Source organism: Mus caroli, chromosome 18 (genome assembly GCF_900094665.2).
Source record: "Mus caroli chromosome 18, CAROLI_EIJ_v1.1, whole genome shotgun sequence".
NCBI lineage: Eukaryota > Metazoa > Chordata > Mammalia > Rodentia > Muridae > Mus > Mus caroli.
This window is the reverse complement of record NC_034587.1, coordinates 72,024,006-72,042,547: the sequence shown is the minus strand read 5'-3', so window position 1 is coordinate 72,042,547 and position 18,542 is coordinate 72,024,006. Positions and strand designations below refer to the sequence as shown.

The following is an 18,542-nucleotide window of genomic DNA, read 5'->3' as shown; positions in this document are numbered from 1 at the left end:
TACTCCATGGAGTAGCTGAGTGATACTCCATGGAGTAGCTGAGTGATACTCCATGGTGCCAGCTACTCCACCATTGTTGACTCATTCATCCACTGCTGAAGATTTGGGTCCTTACCTTTGGGCTTTTATAAAACCTACTGCTTGGGACATCCCATCATGAGCTGGATCCGCTTAGGTCCCTCCTTACGGAATTGCTCAGCCATATGCGGGAACTCTGGGTAACTTTTTCAGGAGCTATAAAGTGTTCCCAAAGCTGAATATCATGTACCATCGCTCACACTTCTTATTTTTCCCATCCTCAGCCTCATTTGTTTCCCACTTTGGGACTCAGTTTTACTGTTATGATTTTATTTGCTTTCTCTCATGTTCCTGCTGCTCTCTCCCGTCACCCTGTTACTCTAACACTAAACATAACTGACATGGTGGGAGGTGGGATGTCTTACTGTATGCCACGTGTCCTCTGGCAGCTGCTCTGCCCCTTCCCGTCCATAGAGACCATGCCTCTTGGTGGCTTAAGAGGCTCTGAACAGGGACCTGGGAGCAGCGATGGTCTCACCCTGTTTAAGGGCCAGAATAATGAGGTTCAGAAAGACTTAAATAAAATACCCACGCAATGAGGTAAAAATGCGGGGCTCTGGAAGGAAAATACTCTAAGGAGCGCTATGGAGATATTTCCTGGGCGGCTCCTGTCCCTCCTGTGTGTGTCTTCTGGGAGAATGCCTGGTGACACCAGTGGGGAAGCTGAGACTTGGGAAATGCAGGTGACCATGGCACTTTAGACTGTGAGTGGCGAATGGGTGTATCTTAGTTAGGGTTTACTGCTGTGAACAGACACCATGACCAAAGCAAGTCTTATAAAGGGCAACATTTCATTGGGGCTGGCTTACAGGTTCAGAGGTTCAGTCCATTATCATCAAGGTGGGAACACGGCAGCATCCAGGCAGGCATGATACAGGAGGAACTGAGAGGTCTACATCTTCATCTGAAGGCTGCTAGCAGGAGACTGGCTTCCAGACAGCTAGGATGAGGGTCTTAAAACCCACACCCACAGTGACACACCTACTCCAACAGGGCCACACCTTCTAATAGTACCACTCCCTGGGCTGAGCATATGCACACCATCACTTGGTGCGTCAGCTTCACTCACACATAAGAGCAGCCCCATCATGAGCAGGTTGTGGGAGGTGCTGATTAAAGGCTGCACAAAGAAGATTGTCCTGTGCCCAACAACGCTGTCCTGTCTAACGTCAGAAGACCAGGTCACCCCGTTCACCAGTGCAGGTCCTCCTTCTCTGACCAGGCTCACCCACCAGCAGAAGCTGGCTCAACTCTAGGGGGGGACACCCTGGCCGTGGACTTACCCTACCACTCAGGATTTATGAGCAGTGCCCTGTGGCCACCTTGTGACTAGGACAGGAACTGCTCTCCCCCCGCCCCCCCCTCTTAGCTTTGCCATGTGAAAGATGGAGTCCACGTGTCCAGCCGCTGCAACCTCCCTCAGAAGCAAGTTGCCAAGGCTTCCCACAGCCTGTGTTCCCATAGAGGGACAGAACTGGAGCGAGCCGTTGCCTTGGCAACCCCACTGGCAGCAGTGACTCAGCTGGTCTGCAGCCACCGTCTGCCCGCCACACCTGCAGCTTAGTCGGAAGTTTCACCTTGGCCGGGCAGGCTAGGGGTCAGAGCTCTGTACACTGCCCACTGCTGACCTCAGACTGCTTAGGTGAAAGGGCAAAGGCCAGGCCCGTACGTGCTTGATGGAGTCTGCAGTGGGCTCTGAGCCCAATTCCATCTGGTGAGTTCAGTTCCCAGGTGTGTTTTACGCACAGGAGACCTTTAAGAGTGGTAGCAGCCATCCCAGTGGGGCCAGTTTCCCCGGTGCCTTCTTCCTAACATCTATGGCCTGCGCATGGCACACACACACAGTTGGTGCTTTCCCAGGCCAGTGGCACACAGTTGGTGCTTTCCCAGGCCAGCCCATCACTGTCCGGCAGAATTCGTCCAAAGACAGCTGCATGATCCAGCCAGGCCTTCCTCTGCCTCCTTACTGTGGCCCAGAACTTCACAATGGGTGTAGAGGCCAAAGCCTGGCCTTTCTTTTTCTCACGTTACACCTGTCACACCCTCCTCATGCCCCATCTGCTCCATCTCCACGTGCCTGAGCCTGGACCACCCCAGGTACCGCCTCGGCACGCCCTCTGCTTCAACACATACTTTGCTCTCTAGTGAAATGAAGCCCAAAGCCCAGCTTGCAGTCTAACTGATTTGAACTCCTGGCTTTACTGTGCCTCCCACTCAATGGCCTGTGACTTTCTTCATCATCCCCTCAGGCTGTCCTCCCTCCTGCTCTCTGTCCATCACCTCTACACTACGCCCCTCTGGGTTCCACAGCGCCACCTTGTGCCCTGGATGGGGTACTGGCCACAGTTCCATTGGGCTGTTTCCCACCAGTTCCCTGCTTGTTGAAACTAGGTGCCAGGCTAGGCCCCCAGCCCCATGTAGCCGTGTCTAATGAAGAAAAGAAAGGTCTAATGGAGGCCAGGTTCAGCTCCTTGTTTTTTCCCACCTAAGCCTTTGCTGGTTTGGCCTGTCAGATTTTTTTTTCCTGTCTAGGTTTACACACACACACACACACACACACACACACACACACACACACGCTGACACAACCACCAGACTTTTGGAATTCTTGTCTCATGCTGCCCTCTAGTGGAACTCAAGCTCACAGCTGTAGGGAATGAGTTTCCAATTTACTTACCAAGACCTCTAGGGCTCTAAGGTGCCTGTCTGGAGCCACATCTGGCTTGTTTTCCTTGACAGGAAACCAGAAGCGATGGTAGGCAAATATTTAAACAAATGAGAAAATGACTCTGGAATTTGAGTTGAAGCTAGAGGCGTTGTCCTTGGGGAGAGTCAGAGATGAGAAAACGTGCCTGAGGCTGGGGCAGCCTCTGATCTAGGCTCTGATTGGTCCCCTACCTGCCCCTCAGCCCTGTGACAGTGTGACAACAGTAGGACTGGCCGCAGCAGAAGGGATATGCTTACCTTGTGCCTTATGATTCTTATCATTTGAATCCATGAACCAGGTTATGATTTCAGGCACTTTTATTATTCCTATCCCCCAAATGAAGAAATGAGGTTTACAGAGTCCCTCGGGAAGGGATGCATCTGGAGTTCAAACTCTGGCAGTGTGGTGCTAGCAGCTGTACCCTTAAGTGGGCAAAAGAGTGAGAGCTTTGGGCAGTGAACTGGGCCAGCATCCCCAGTCAGCATGCACACCCATCCACAGAGACCCTGAATACAGCACACACAATATAGCTGAGTGGCTGGTGTTGCCAGCCTGAAGACAAAGGAGAAGGAGGCTGTGCTGGGTTTCTGCCATCTCCTGCCTACCTGTGTGACTTTGAGATGGTTGTTTGGTCTCTTTGTTCATTGATTTTTTTTCCCCTTCGGTACAATGGGGCCAAATGAACCCCAGCATTTTTAGGAATTGTTGGGGTTGGGGTAGTCATTAGCTAGGAGCTTAACAGCTGGGCCTAGAAGGGGTTATCAGTGGGTTCATCTCTCACCCCCCTTCAGATGTGTGTTGCAGGAGGGCTACAGGAATCCACCCCTGGAGCTCTTTCCTTGCTGAGCCATCCTCTCAGTACTGTTCTGTCTTTTGTGGTCTAGGTGTGGAAAGGGAAAGCTGGAAGATGGAGACGGTATCAGCCTGAATGACATTGAGAAGGTCCTCCCGACCTGGCAGGTAGGTACTCAGCCTTCTCTGCCTGGGCAAGCCTGCTGGTCCCTTGCTCCAGCCAACGATGTACTACGGCATGGGCCATAGGAACAGGTGGGTAGAATGGGGACTCACCAGAGACCAGCTGTCTCACTGATGCTGTTTGTGACAACCTACCTTGGTAATACAATAAGGACATTCAAGGACCTGTCTCTTGAATGAAGGGGACTTGGGCTGGCCGCTACCCTAGCTTGGAAGTTTTTCCCTTGGCCTGACACCACAGCAGGTGAGCATTCTATAGCACACTCACATGGGTGGAAGATCTATAGAGTGTCTAGTGTGACTTTTGAAAAATGAGTTTGTCTTGCCAGCTCTGGCACCTGCTGTGATTGCTGACTCTGTCCTTGACTGTGCGTCCCTTTCCCAGAATGGGTCCGAGCTCTGAGATAAGGAGGGCTCGCTCAGCAGAGCTGAGTGAACTCAGGTCTAGAGATGCCAATAACTCGAGACTTCAGAGGAGACGGTAGGGACCTAGCTGTTCCAGAGATGGCACTTAGAGCCATGGTCCCCAGGGAAAGGACTGGAAAGTGGGGCTCATCTCACTCCAGAATCTCTTCTCTGTTTTACCTTCATTCACACACTTTCCCATCTCATCCTGTTTTTTCATCCTCTCTCCCCTCTGCCCTGCCTTGAGCCTGTCACTGCAAGAGGCTGAGGAGTCCACAGTGTGGCCCCAGCACTTGAGTGAGGGTGGGCTGGCAGGGTCTCTTTCCCCAATCTCTCCCTGGATTTACTGAGTTTCTTAAATCTGGAGTTTCTGTGTTTGCCATATTTTGAAATGTGTGTGTGTGATGTGTGTGTGTGTGCTGTGTGTGTATGTGATGTGTGTGTGAGATGTGTGTGTGCTGTATGTATGTGATGTGTGTATGTGGTGTGTGTGTGATGTGTGTATGCAATGTGTATGATGTGTATGTGATGTGTATGTGATGTGTGTGTGATGTGTGTGTCCCTATGTGTATGTATACAGAGAGATGACAAAAAGGGTTTCCCTCAGTTGCCATCTCCTTTATTCTTGGAGACTGACTGTCCAAGTTGGCTTTCTATTGCTGTGATAAACATCATGACCAAATGCAACTTGGGAAGGAAAGCTTATTTCAGTTAACAATTCTATTATGAAGGAAGTTGAAGCAGGAACCTGGAATCTTGAACTGAAGCAAAAGCCATGGAGGAGAGTTGCTTACTGGCTGGCTCCTCATAACTTGCTCAGCCTGCTGCAGGGATGCCACCACCCACAATGGGCTGGGCCTTCCCACATCAGTCATCAGTGAAGAGAATGCTCCTTCAGACTTGCTCACAGGTCAGTCGGATGGAGGGAGTTCCTTCCTTGAGGATCCTTTTCCCCCAGACGGCCTGAGCTTTTGTCAAACTGATAAACACAAACAAACAAACAAACAAACAAACCAGCCAGCCTATAGACCAGCCTGGACTAGCCTCAACTAAACCGGCTCATCTGCAAGCCCCAGGTCACCTCCCATTTCTACCTCCCCCAGGCGGGACCATGCAGAGCCACGCCCAGCTTTAACACAGATTCTGGAGTTTGAACTCTGACCCTCTGGCTCTCACACAGGCATTTTATAACCAGCCACTCCCCAGCCTGCACATTTGGAATCTGTTCAGTGTGTATCCTCCTGGTCCCCAGTCTGTGCTTTCAAATGCCTGCAGGCCCCACTTCTCGTTCCCCAGGACTTGGCTGAAGTCTGCTCATTTTTTTAAAGGTCTTTCCCCCTCTTTCTTTATCTGGAGTAACTTCTGCTGTCATGTCCTCACGCTCACTCATCTTTTCCTGTGATGTTTAAGCGTGTTAATCCCCTCTGGTGTGTTTTCTCTTTATTAGAAGTTACCCCGGATCTATCTCTTCTGCCCTTACATCTCTCACGTGTTTTAGCGTGAGACGTAACTTGTGGCTGATGGTTAATGTCCTTCCCCACTTACCTATGGCTAGAACCATTCCAGCCTGGTTTGTTCGTTTGTTTTGGTAGAGTCTTTCCGTGTAGCCCAGGTGGCTTCAAATTCACAGTGATCCTTCTGAGTGTGTGCCACCACGCTTGGCTTACAGGTCATAGTTGCCAATACATCAGAGTCAAGCAAGGAAGGAGCTAGTGAAGTGGCTCGCTGGGTGAACAAGCCTGCCACGCAAGAGTTCAACCCCTGAAACTCACACAAAGGTGAAAGGAGAGAAGCACACATGTTCTGTTGCTTGAGCACCCCCCCACACAACATCATATACATGCGTACATAACACACGTACACACATACACACACACACATGCACACGCACAAACAAGCAAGTAAATTCTTTTTCCAAAACAACCGCAAGAAGCGTGTAAGGAAGAGGATGTCTTGGTGAGAGAACAGAAGTGTCTTCCCTTCACAGCCTCATCCCAGAAGGAGGTCAGCATTGCTCTCCCGTATGCCAAGTGCTGGCTGCACAGACTGAGCCTGCTGCATCATGGGAAGGCCTGCTCAGCTGCAGGACCATACAGAGGAATCCATGATTTTTAAAACACTACAGGAAATTCCTACATACAACACAGTCAGAAACCTCAGGTCCCAGCTGATTCTGACCAACGTGACTAAGCCACTGCATGGGGGATCTGCATTGCCTGTAGGTCTCCCTAGACTGATGCTGACTCTGCTCTCTGAGAGACGAGAGTTCCAGGTCCCAGAGAAGCAGCTCTGTAGGGAATGGCTGTTCTGAGAGTTTGTTACATCCCTCAAAGCACTGCACAGCTAAAGGTGCCTGCACAAGTTGTCTGTTGGGGCTCCCTAGTGCCAGCTACGCAGGCCGTGGCATTGGTGTATGTAGGGCTTCCCAGCCTGGAGTCACATGAGGCCATGCAGGATGTCTGGGACTCCTAGCCTCAGTCACTGAGAGCCAATGACTGGAGAGTTGTACGCAGTGACCATCAACACACTGTCACTTCCAAATTTACCCAGAAGGCACTGTGCTCAAGTAAAGACGGGAACCCCTCTCCAGCTTAGGGACCCCAAGCTGCTCTTGGAATCTCTTGGCAGGTGTTGAGATAAATGAACACCACTAGAAATCCACGAGCTCCCTTCCCTCTTGTCTAGAGCCAAGAAGTAGATAAAGGGAGTTAGCCTGAGCTCATTTCCTACCCACCTTCCTCCTCAAGAGAAGACAGACGCTAACGTCCCTCTAGCTCTCTTCCCCAACAGCTCCTCTTCCCATAGAGGCCCAAGTTACTGTCCAGTCTCTTGACCCAGCTTACCTCCCCAGCCTCTGTCCTGGGCTCAGTCTACCCTCCCTGCAGTGCAGCTGGGCCCTGTCCCCATTTGCCTTGATCCTTCATTTCTCTTTGCTTTCCCTCTGCCTGGCATCCAGTTTGTGCTTGCTCTACCTTATAGGCCTTGCCTTGCTGAGGTCACCTCCCCTGTGAAACCCTCTCTGAGACACAGGGCAAGTCCACCCTCCCAGTCCCTCAGACCTCCTCTCACCCCTGCAGGATGGTTCCTGCCCCAGTGTTCCTTCTCATTCGCAAGTCAGACACTGCGGGGCGTGGGGTAGGAGCTGTAACTATATTGTCCTTCATAACCCACGCTCAGGCCATGCACACCTTCATAATACAACCGCAGTCCTTCTTGAGAGAATGTCATTGAAGAATGCCTTTCTAGAGCCACGACTGTGGCTATCTGGGGTTACAAATCATGGGAGTTTTATCTGTTCTGTCGTCGAGCCCATTCCCTTCACCCCCACACCCCTCCACACTGCCCCCAGCTAAGAGCATCCTCTCTCACTTCCTGCTGATGCTCTTTTGGGTGTGGTTTCTGGGCTATGACTTGAAGGTCTTTCTATCATCTCCTGTGTTAGGATTTTATAGGCCACAACCTAGTATTAACCCTTCAAATCTCGGTGGCTGCTCACACAGACACGAATATTGTGCTGAGGGATCTAAATGTCCCCGAGTTGCCTCCTTGGGGATTCAGGGATCCAGTTAGACTCTGTATGTAGTTTTGCCACCTGGTATCTAGGTAGCCCTGGCAGAGATAGAGAAAGGGGTTCATGCCCTGGGTCTTAAATATTTGGTCCCAGAAGAATTGCCAGGACAGAGTTAGTCACATGACTACACTCAACTGTAAAGCAATGGTGGGGCAAGGGGTAGGCAGTGCTGCTCAGTGTGCACAGGCACCTCCACCGATCATCCTCTCTCCTTCCCTCACTCAACTAACCTTCTAGGGCAGGTTCTCTGAGCCAGCCTTTTAGAGAGAATAGCATTTGTTCCTCAGGAAGGGCACGGTCCCTTCAAGGAAGCAACAGGAGTAACAGACCGAATGCCCTGTCGTTAGAGCTGTAAGTGCCAAACAGACGCTGGCACCTTGCCCAGGTCACAGTCCCTAAGGGTGAAAGTCTGTGTCCTCTCCCTACAGGCGCCACCTTCCTTCCTAAGCTGCTGTACTTTCCAAAGCCTTGGGGCTCCAGCTCTGAGCAGAGGACCCCAGTGGCCCCGGGCTTAATGACTGTGGCAGTTTACTGGGAGCACTGGGGCGGGGTGGGGAGGGGTGGCAGGGTGTGTGTCCTCAGTTGGAGATCAGATGTGTCAGTGGTCCTCCTGGTCTAGCCTCTGTAGACAAAGCCCAGGACCCTACCCTTGGCAGTCCTACCTGGGTGTATTTTCAGCAAGCAGTGGACCCTAGGGACAATCCCTCTTAGTGCCAACCATAGAAATTCCCATTGCTGGGGCTATTGAGGCCTGGGAGCCTAGGCCCTCAGAGATACCTGTGGCCTTGGAGTAAGCAGGTGTCCATGTCCAGAGATCACACTTGCATCTCTAGGAATCCCAGCTATAAGAAAGCCTCCCCACCCACAAATAGCATTTAGTAAGGGCCAATGTAGGTGAGGTTTGGCTTTGTCCTTCCCCGTGTGTGTGTGTGTATGTGTGTATGTGTGTGTGTGTTTTCTGTGGAGGCCAGAGGACCACCTCAGGTGTCATTCCTCAGGTACTCCTTCTGCCTCCTTTGGGACAGGGTCTCTCATAAGCTTGGAGCATGACAGCTAGACTGGCTGGCCAGTGAGTCCTGGGAATCCTCATGTCTCTCTCCTCAAAGCTGGGGTTTCATCTAACGTGGCTTCTGGGGTGTGTGTGTGTCAAATTCAGGTCCTCCCATTTGTGAGGCAAGCATTTCACCTACTGAGCCACCTTAGCTGGTGATGTAAGAGTCACCACGGTCCGTCTCCCTGTGGCGGCTGCAGGGGAAGAAGAGCCAGACACTGGGCTGGGTGAAAGCCCAAGGCAGGCTTTACAGCACCCACTAGCACCTGCTGCTCTGTGTGGTTCATGCCTGCCATTGCTCTCTAGGACCTCTGGTCAAGCAGAGCATCAGGAGGCAACATGGACTCAGGGTTCAGTCCATTCTGGGTGGTGAAACCATAGGGCAAGGCAGAGCCTGGACCCACATGGCTGGGCGAATGTTGGGGTCCTGGGGGACTTTGATGTGCTACTGTGGCACTGCATTATGAACTGAATGGCATGGTCTGCCTGCCATTTTCAGTGCAGTGGATGTTCAGTTACCATCATGGAGGGCTGCATGCTGCCACTAGAGGGTGTCGATGCACCACTCTGCCACTAGAGAGTGTCAGTGTACCATTCTGCCACTAAAGGGTGTTGATGCATCACTCTGCCACTAGAGGGTGTCAGTGTACCATTCTGCCACTAGAGGGTGTTGATGCATCACTCTGCCACTAGAGGGTGTCGATGCATTATTCTGCCACTAGAGGGTGTCAATGTGCAACCCTGCTGTCTCCTTGTCTAGCTGAGTGAGAAGCCCTGGTCCCCAGTAGTCAAAGATGTCTCTAAAATCTCTCTCCTCCATATCAATGCCTGGTGATCAGATTGTCCCAAAATGGTCCTCCTCAGATCTCAGAGGAGAGAAGAGAAGTAAAAAACACACCCCTCAGGACCAAACATGCTATGCTAAGATCACCAGGAATCCTCAGAACACATGGCTGCTATCCCCAGGAGGACAGTAACACAGGCAAGAGGACCGCCTTCCCCGGGTGCCTAAGCATGCAGGGAATGCAGCATTGATGTGAGTTCGAGAAGTTGGAAAAACATCAGCCTCTCTCCTTGGAAGGACAAGGACTGATGAGGCTCCGGAATCCAGGATCTGAGCCCTCCAAGTTCAAATTCAGGGAAGGAATGAGGCCTGCTCCTCTTGCACACCCCTGGCCTCACCTCCATCCCATTGCTAAAGGAAGTCCCAGCCTGGGCGTTATCACCCCCAGGTGTAGTGGCTTCAGGAGCCTTTTCCCTTCATTGCTGTGAGTCTCTGCCCCATCCCACCCCACCTCAGCCGGCTTAGCAGCTATCATAGAGAGGTACCAAGCTGACATGCCATCCTTCTGATCTCTAATCAGCCCCCAGGGTCTCCTTCACATTTCCAGGGCACAGAGAGGAGCCTTGAAGTCCTAACGGAGTGCCCCTCCCCTCCCCTCCCCCATGCTCGCTTCTCTGATGCCTTTTGTGCCTTCTGTAAAACTCTAGAAAGACTGTGTTAGTTGATGCATCTGATGCCTTGCCTAAGTTTTTCCTATACAAGTGTGTGTGTGTGTGTGTGTGTGTGTTGTTGTTGTGGTGGTTTTTGTTTTTTTTTTTTTAGGGTTTTTGGTTTGTTGTTGGTGTTTTGGTGTTTTGTTTTGGAGACAAATCTCACTGTGTAGCCCAAGCTGACTTCAAACTTACACTAGCTCACCTCCTGCCTCCAGTGTGCTGGGATCTATAGTCACGTGCCACTGTGCCCAGCTAGGGATATGCTTTGCCCCTGTCCCTTGGATTCTTCACCAGGTGACGGCAATGCCATCTGTGATTTGTTTGGCAACGGGAGTGACAGTACACCTTACTTCTTCGTTTTGCTTCTCGGCTAGGACATTTGTAAACTAAGTTCTGTGCCTGTCAATAATTATTAGTTGGCTCTGATCTCAGTGGCTGAGCTGGATTTGGGAAACTGGGCCAGGCTCTTACTGAACGGCCTGAATAACTAAGTCAAATGGAATGTCTTGCCTCATGGATGTGCCCAAGACACTCCCTGTAGTGGACCCCAGAAAGCCCAAGGGACAGTAAGTAGCCTTTTGACCTCAGGAGAATGTGTCTGAAGCATTTATTTTCCACACAAAAGAACAAGAGGAGGCAGAAGACACAGTAGAGAATAGTAATCAGGGTTAAGCACACAGATTTGTCCCCCACCTCGCATCAGATGAAGACTGGGTGGGGGTTATACACTCACCTCACCCCCTGGGAACCTGGGGGGCAAAGGTAATGTCAAAATGAAAATCATCCACTCATAAAATGATAAGCAAGGGTTCCCCTGATTCATCTAATACTTGGCAAAGTAAAAACTGGTGCTGGGGCAGGAGCTGCCTCTGTCCTCCAGCAGGTGGCACTGTTACCGTGTGATAACAGTGGAACCCTCTGCCCTGCCTCTGATAGGTATTTGCGGCCGGAGTGGCTGTGGCCAACTCTTCAGCCATCCAGATGGGAAAGAGTGACAGTCATTCCCTAGGGCTGTGTTGTCGCTCTTGCCAAGTCTTCTGGAAACTTCCGGGATCTGTGAACTCATAGCACAGGATTAGGAAAATAGCCCAAATGCCTAGGCACAGAAGTCACGTGAACACCCCAGCCCCGCCCCCCACCCCCAGCCCCGCCCCCCACCCCCAGCCCCAAGCAATGCTGCTTCTGGTCACCTCACAGCCCTGTGGGAGAAGCGGTCTGACTTCTTTCATTCTGTGCACAAGAACTGACTGGATACCTTTGATGGACTGGGTTCAAATGCAGGGCCTGGGTACCTTCCCTGTAGGTGGTGCGTGGCATTCTCTAGTGTCCCCACCCCCACCCCACCCCACGCCGCAGTGAGAGACCACTGAGGGGTGTGTCGCAATGACTAACACTTGCTAACATGCACCAAGCGCTTTCTGGAAGATACCTGCCTCTTTAATTTTTTTTTAATTTATTGGCTTTAATCTTTTTCATACAATATATTTTGATCCTATTCTTAACCCTCTTTGCTCAACTTCATATTCATTTCTCTCTCTCTCTCTCTCTCTCTCTCTCTCTCTCTCTCTCTCCAAAAGAAAAAAAGTTCAAAAAAAACATGGAGTCTGTTTTGTGTTGGCCAGCCGCTCCTGGGCATACAGCCTGCCCTGGAGTGTGGCTGATAGACCCAGTGAGACTCAGTTGGAGAAAATGGATTTTTGCTCTTGTGGAGGTGTCAATTGCTGGGGGTTTTGTCTAGTTTGAACCTGGGCAGGTCCTATGTATTCTGTCACAGTCTCTGTGAGTTCTCATGTGCAATAGCCCTGTTGTGTCTGGAAGACACCGTTTGCTTGGCTCTTACAGTCTTCCTTCTGCATAGTTCCCCTGATCCTTGAAGGGAGGGGTTTGATGAAGACGTCCTATTTACAGCTGAGGAGGTACTTCTGACTGAGTTCATTTTTGCAGCTGTCTTCTGGTCAGGTGTCCCCTTCTCAGTAAGGCCTTTTGAGCTATGTCATCCCTGGGCTGCCTGCCTCTCCCTCTTTATCCTTCCTCTTGGTGTCTGCCACACACATGCTCTATTGACTGTATGTTTCTCTCCATTTACCCACTAGTTGTTAGCTGCACGTGAACACAGCCAGGGGGCTCACGGTTGGATGTGAATGAGCCCCAGATTGCTCTTGTCCCCAGGGTCTCACACTCACTCTGTACCTTGGTCCAGGACATTTATCTCTACCTCATAGGTGCCATGAATAGAGCCTGTATGTCCTGTCCCTGAGTTCTCAAAGCCACCTAGTGACAGGTTCGCTCCATGATCATTTTATGGTCTTACCTTAGGATCGTCACAGCCTGGCCCATTTGTTAACGTAAGAGGCAGCAGTTCTGCAAACCAGTTTTCTTGATCTAGGCAGCAAAGGATGTGCAAGTTAGAAGTGAGTGCCATTCCTTGATTGGCACAGAGGACATGGCCGTCTTTTTTCTCTACTTCTGAAGGTGATCCGCATGGACACGGGTGGGAGAAATAGGAGGAAAACACCTATAACAGTTTTAAGGAAGGGTCAAACATCAGACAGGTTTCCAGAGCTCTCCCTCCCTGCTGACTGAAGACGAGTACCTACCTATGAGAGCCCCCTCGCCTCTCCATCCCACCCTTCCCTCAGAGTCTCCTCAATTAGGACCAAAAAAACAGGATAAAAATAAAGGAGACCAATTCTTGGCTTCCTGTCTGAGGCCCAAGGTAGCAGGGCCCATGGGGAACTGAGAGCACCATGCTAGTGAGTCGCGCCTATTGTTATTTTCACCACTTGTGAGTCTTTTATAGAAACGACAGACTACTTGGGAGTCGAAGACTTCTGGTGCTGACAACCAGGAAGGGCCCTTGGGAAGAGGCAACTGGCAGAGCCTGAACAGGTTCTCACGGGTCCTTCCCTTCACACTCCCATGAGAAGCAGAATACAGGGAGCCAGGATCCAAGGTGGCACTCTGATCAGAAGTGGGTAGGGCTGGCTTCTAGGGGACCAAGGAGCCCACCGTCCTTATATGACCCACAGTAAGGCCAGGGCCTGGCAACCTTTAGTCCACACACTAAGTCTTGCCCTTTTGTTGTTGTTTTGCAAGTTTTATTGCCCTATAGCCTCTGCTTTCTGTTTGTTCATTGGCTGTGACAGCATTGGTCCTTGTAGAGCTGTAGAGCCAGGTCACCGCCCTGTTGACGCCAGACCTACAGTATTTTCTATCCAGTCCTGTAGAGAAGGAGGTTGCCTGGAACATCAATGGGAAGAAAGCCAAGGCACTCCCCCACCACGGAGTGTCACGCACCTCTTCTAAAATGATCCTGTCAGGGCCTCCGTTTCTTCAGCTGCACGGTGAGGATCATATACCTGTGTCTGGCATTGGGAAATTAGGCTGGAGTCCAAGGTGGGAGCCGCACAGAGATGGATGGGCATTTGTAAGTTGCCTTTGCAAAATGCTTCTTTAACAGGCCCAGTTCTGATCAGAGTGAACACACACAGGGTTGGCTTGACAGGGGAGGAGCCATTCTTGGATGTCTTGGAGTAGCTGGAGACAGAGGTTCTCCTGGATTTCTGTGGCTCCCTCAGACTAAGTTCTACAAGAATGCCTGCCGTCAGCTCACTAAAGGGGCTGGGAACTTTTCCCAAGGCACCCATATCTCCCCCACACCCCACTGACTGTCACTCCTTCCCAAAGCTTCCCTCTCTTTTTGGAAGCCATCCTGAATAAGTCAGACCACATCCGCCCTGGGAGCCTCCCTGGGCCTCCTAAGGACTAGATGCTAGGCCAGTTTTGAGTGTGTCTCATGTTTCATGACTCCTCGTGTGTTTGTGCTTCCCAGAGGAGGGAAGCCTTGAACTTGGCCTTGGTTGTGTGTGTGTGTGTGGGGGGGTGTCAGGAAGAAAAGGACATGGCATCAAGGTGAAGTTGGCCGGTAATGGTAGAGAAAGGAGGCTGTGGAGAGTAGGGGCGGGGCCTTCCGGAGGTGGTTCCACGAGCATCAGGATCAGTTGGTGAAGGGTCAGGACCGCGTGGGGCTCAGATGTTCTTGAGTGAGATGAAAGAAGGCTTTGGGAAGCCATGGACTGGACTCTGTTGAGACCTCCTAGAAGAAGTCACTGGGAATTTCTACCATCATACACAGCTCCCAGCAGCTACCAGGTTGGCCATTCAGGTCAGGTCAGGGTTAGGAACTGTGAATGACAGATCTTGCCACCACTGGAAAGGCTATCTGCTCCATGCCCTGCTTTGAGCCATGCCCATAATCCTTTGCTGAATTCCAGAAGGTTCTATCAGTCATGAGGGGATGATCACAAAGCCAGCATGGTCTAGAGAGCTTTTGTGAGAAGTAGAGTCACAGGCCTAAGGGAGGCCAGGCTAAACACTATCTGCTTCAGGGCTAATGTTATGTATGATAAGAACACCTGCCCTTCCCTGTGCTGCCCTGCTGGAGGGTGGGTAGGGCTTGGTAAGAGGTGGCCAGCAGAAGTGCCAAGCACTCAGTGCTGAGAGCAAACCATGAGTTGGCCCACTAGGCCTTACCTATGGGGCACAGAGGCAGTGTGTCTTCTAGCCACTGGTACACTAGTCTCTGCTAGGAGAGCATCTATAGCCCATGGTGGGTGGGTTAATCTCACCATCCCCTGTGGCCTCACTACTCACCTTATGGCAGTTTGCAAGAGCTAGACACGCACGCACGCACGCACGCACGCACGAATGCATGCGCGAACCACTTTCTGGTGGATGCTACTGGTGGCTTGGGCCAGTTTGGGTAAGCTAGGTTGCATGCCAGTCTGCTCTCACGTCTGAGACCCGCCAACGGAAGGAGCCCTGAAGCTGGGGAAGGGGAAGGTGTTTTGAGAGCGTGAGGCATCCATTATTCCCTTATGAGCCAGGGGCCTGCTTCTGGTCTCCTTCCTGGCAGCCTTAGGTTTGAAGGCGGAGAAGCTGGTTGTTTTCATTTACCCAGGCTTCTGTCTCCAGGAGCGGCGGTGGGGGCGGACAGGGCTACGTGCTCTTCAGCAGGCAGGCATTTGTGAATGGGCCCCAGCTCCCAGGCCAGCACCAGCAGGCGCCCCCCCCCCCCCCCCCCGGGACTCGCAGACTCTCACTGGCTTGATGTCTCGCTTTTTTCTGGTGTTGCAGTAGCTGGGTGGAGGAAGCCTTCTTCTGGCCCAAGAACAATACCAGGGTCAGCGCAGGGACCTCCCTCCTACACCCTCTTCCTTCCATTGTGAGCCGCTGCACAATCCCAGGCCTCTAAAGCCTGCCCAGCCAGTTGGGGGCTGGTGGTGTCAAGTCCAGGAGAGCTCAAGCAGTGTGTGTGATGGTGTGGTCACCTGAGCTGGGAAGCATGGGGCCGGATCAAGCATATTCGGATGGCTAGGATGTTCCTGTGCTTTGCCACGGGCTGCCAGCAGGATGAGGCCTGTGGATGGGACCTCTTCTGGCTGACCCAGAGAGTTAGAGCACACTTCATGCATGTATAGAGCAAACAGGGTTGCCCCTTCCTCATCACTGGGATGTACACATTACCCTAATGTGCTGCCAGCCTCTAGCTGAACACACACTTTCCTCAACTCTGCCTCAGGTTCTCAAAGTGGGGTTCTCCTTCATCAGCATCAGAATTCCCCTGGAAATTTACCAGAAGTACAGATTCCTAACTCCTGGTTTCTCTTCTCTCCAAGTGAACAGACTTCCCGGGGGACCCTCATAGATGCTGGCGTTAGAACCCAGGACTTCTCACACATTAGGCATGCTACACCCTATTACTATATCCCCAGCCCTCGTACTTGTACCATCAGAACCAAAAAGCAAAACAGCAAATGTGGGTTTGTTTGGTGGGGGTGGGGTGGGGTGGGGTGTGCAGGGTTGAGACAGGATTTGGGTATATGTAGCCCAGGTTGGTCTCGAAGTGTTCATATTGCTGCTTCAACTTGCTGGATTATAAATATGTGCCCTGTAGCAACGGCTCTTAATAACTTGCTGATAATTTACTAAGTGGTTGCTATAACCTAACCCTGTCTCCCTCCATCAGTGGCTAAGATTTTGATTGCTTGGTTGTTTTTGTTTGTTTTGTGTTTGTGGGGTCTTTCTTTTCTTCTTCTTCTTCTTCTTCTTCTTCTTCTTCTTCTTCTTCTTCTTCTTCTTCTTCTTCTTCTTCTTCTCCTTCTCCTTCTCCTTCTTCTTCTTCTTCTTCTTCTTCTCCATCATCAATTTCCTTAAATGAAGGACAAAGAATCCTGCTGTATTTGATGACCTGGGATGGAGAATTGTGAAGGGTTAGGGGACGCAGGGAGGACCCAGCCCCCCAATGTTCTGTTATTGGTTATGTTCCAAATGACTCCTAAGCCTTAAAGCCCTGGCAGAGCCACTAGAGACCAGGACTTCCGGGAGGCTCCTTATTGTTGGTTCAGTTGAAACTCATCTCAGCCGTGCGAGCAGCAGCTGGGTGGAGAGTTGGTGGCAGTTGGTCTATACATGGAGGGAAACCATGTAGCTGTTCTGGGGAGTCCCTTCCTTCTGCTCATGCTTCATATATGCAAATGAACCGTCTTCCGTGTCCACTGGATGGCCACCGACAGTGGAAGAAGCTGTTCCCAAACTCATCGCCTGTCAGCAGAAAGTCCTGCCTTCACACACTGAGTGGCAAACAAAAGCCAATCCGGGAATAAACCAGCAAACAAACTTCTGTCTCCAAAGGAAGCCATCAGGAATTGCCATTAAAGAGGCCCTGAGCTCACTGCAGAAATCAAGTGGCTGGAACTGAAACTGCCCGGCCTTGCCCTCTGAGACTCTGTGGTCTCACTTGGTGAGCAGAAAGGGACTTACTACAGATATTCATTTCCTGTCTCCTCCATCCCCGCCCCACCTCATTCTTCCTATATAGGCTCCATCGTGCTTCTGGGTCCAGTTTGTCATGCGTACATGTGTGCACAACCACACACACACACACACACACACACACACACACTGTCCATAGCTGAGGACTTCTGAAGGAAGGACTTGTCAGATGATAAAAGCATTTTATACAGTTGTGTGTTCTTCAAAGACAAAGGTTTTCCCTTTTGGCTCTAAAAAAAGCTTAGAAGACAGCTCTGTGTAGCGCAAATGGTGCTGCCCGGTTCCCACAAACCCGGACATATGTTTCTGTCACCGATGGAGGATCTGATGTGCCATTCTGCTGCAATTCCCAGAGGTCCACCAGCCTGGTGGGATCTGGTAAAAGGAAAATGGCAGCCGCCTCATCCACTGAGATAAGAACGGTCCTGCAGCAGGCCTCCTGCTCTGAGGATTCTGTGCTAGATGCTCACCAGGTCCCCATTGCTCCAGGACCCCCAGAGCTGTTGTCATAAGCTCTATATTGAGCAGTCAGTAGAGCATAGACCAGCTTTCTGCCACCCATGTGGCACTGACTGATCAGGTGGCCTAGCAGCAATTGTGCCTCACTGCTAAAGTATATCATCAAATTAAGTGACTTCGAGAGCTACATCCACGTTCTGTGGCTCTGACTGGTAGTTCTTCCCACCTCAGCGTAGTGGGTAGATTCTAAAGAAGGAAGGAAGAACTTGATGGCCACACTTCAGCCTCTGAGGCTGTGGTTCCCAACCTGTGGGTCTCGACCCCTTTGGGGAATCCAAACCTTTTCACAGATGTCACCTAAGGCCATCTGAAAACACAGATATTTATATTACAATTTATAACAGTAAAAAGAATACAGTTATGAGGTAGCAATGAAAATAGTTTTATCGTTGGGGTCACCACAACATGAGGAACTGGATTAAAGGGCCACAGCATTAGGAAGCCTGAGAACCACTGCTCTACAGTATATGACCCAAAGAGTTACAGCCATCTAGTTCTATTTCCAACATGCTACATGGTTTTATAAAAGTTAAATAACTCTAAAAGGTATGTGTGTTAGTTTTCTATCACTATAACAGAAATACCTCATAAATCAACTTTTTAAAAGCAAAGATTTATTTTACCTCATGGTTTAAATCACGGTCAACTGGCTCCATCGCTGTGGTAAGGAGGATCACTGGAGGATGTGTGGTGGGTCAGAGCCACCTCCCCTCTGTGTTCTTAAATATCCTTTTTTTTTTAAGTTTAACTTCTTTTTTTTTAATTGGGTATTTATTTCATTTACATTTCCAATGCTATCCCAAAAGTCCCCCACCCACTCCCCCACCCACCCACTCCCACTTCTTGGCCCTGGCGTTCCCCTGTACTGAGGCATATAAAGTTTGCACGACCAATGGGTCTCTCTT

At 50.8% G+C, this 18,542-nt stretch overlaps 1 protein-coding gene across 8 annotated transcripts in view; it reads left to right on the top strand.

The window, feature by feature from the left end:
* Ctif (cap binding complex dependent translation initiation factor) overlaps window positions 1-18,542 on the top strand; it is a 267,920-nt gene that overhangs the window by 90,710 nt on the left and 158,668 nt on the right. For all 8 annotated transcript variants that reach the window (XM_029472081.1, XM_029472083.1, XM_029472082.1 and 5 more), the window contains one exon: window positions 3,670-3,745. In XM_029472081.1, coding sequence (XP_029327941.1) covers window positions 3,670-3,745 — 76 coding nt within the window. The remainder of the gene's footprint in view (window positions 1-3,669; window positions 3,746-18,542) is intronic.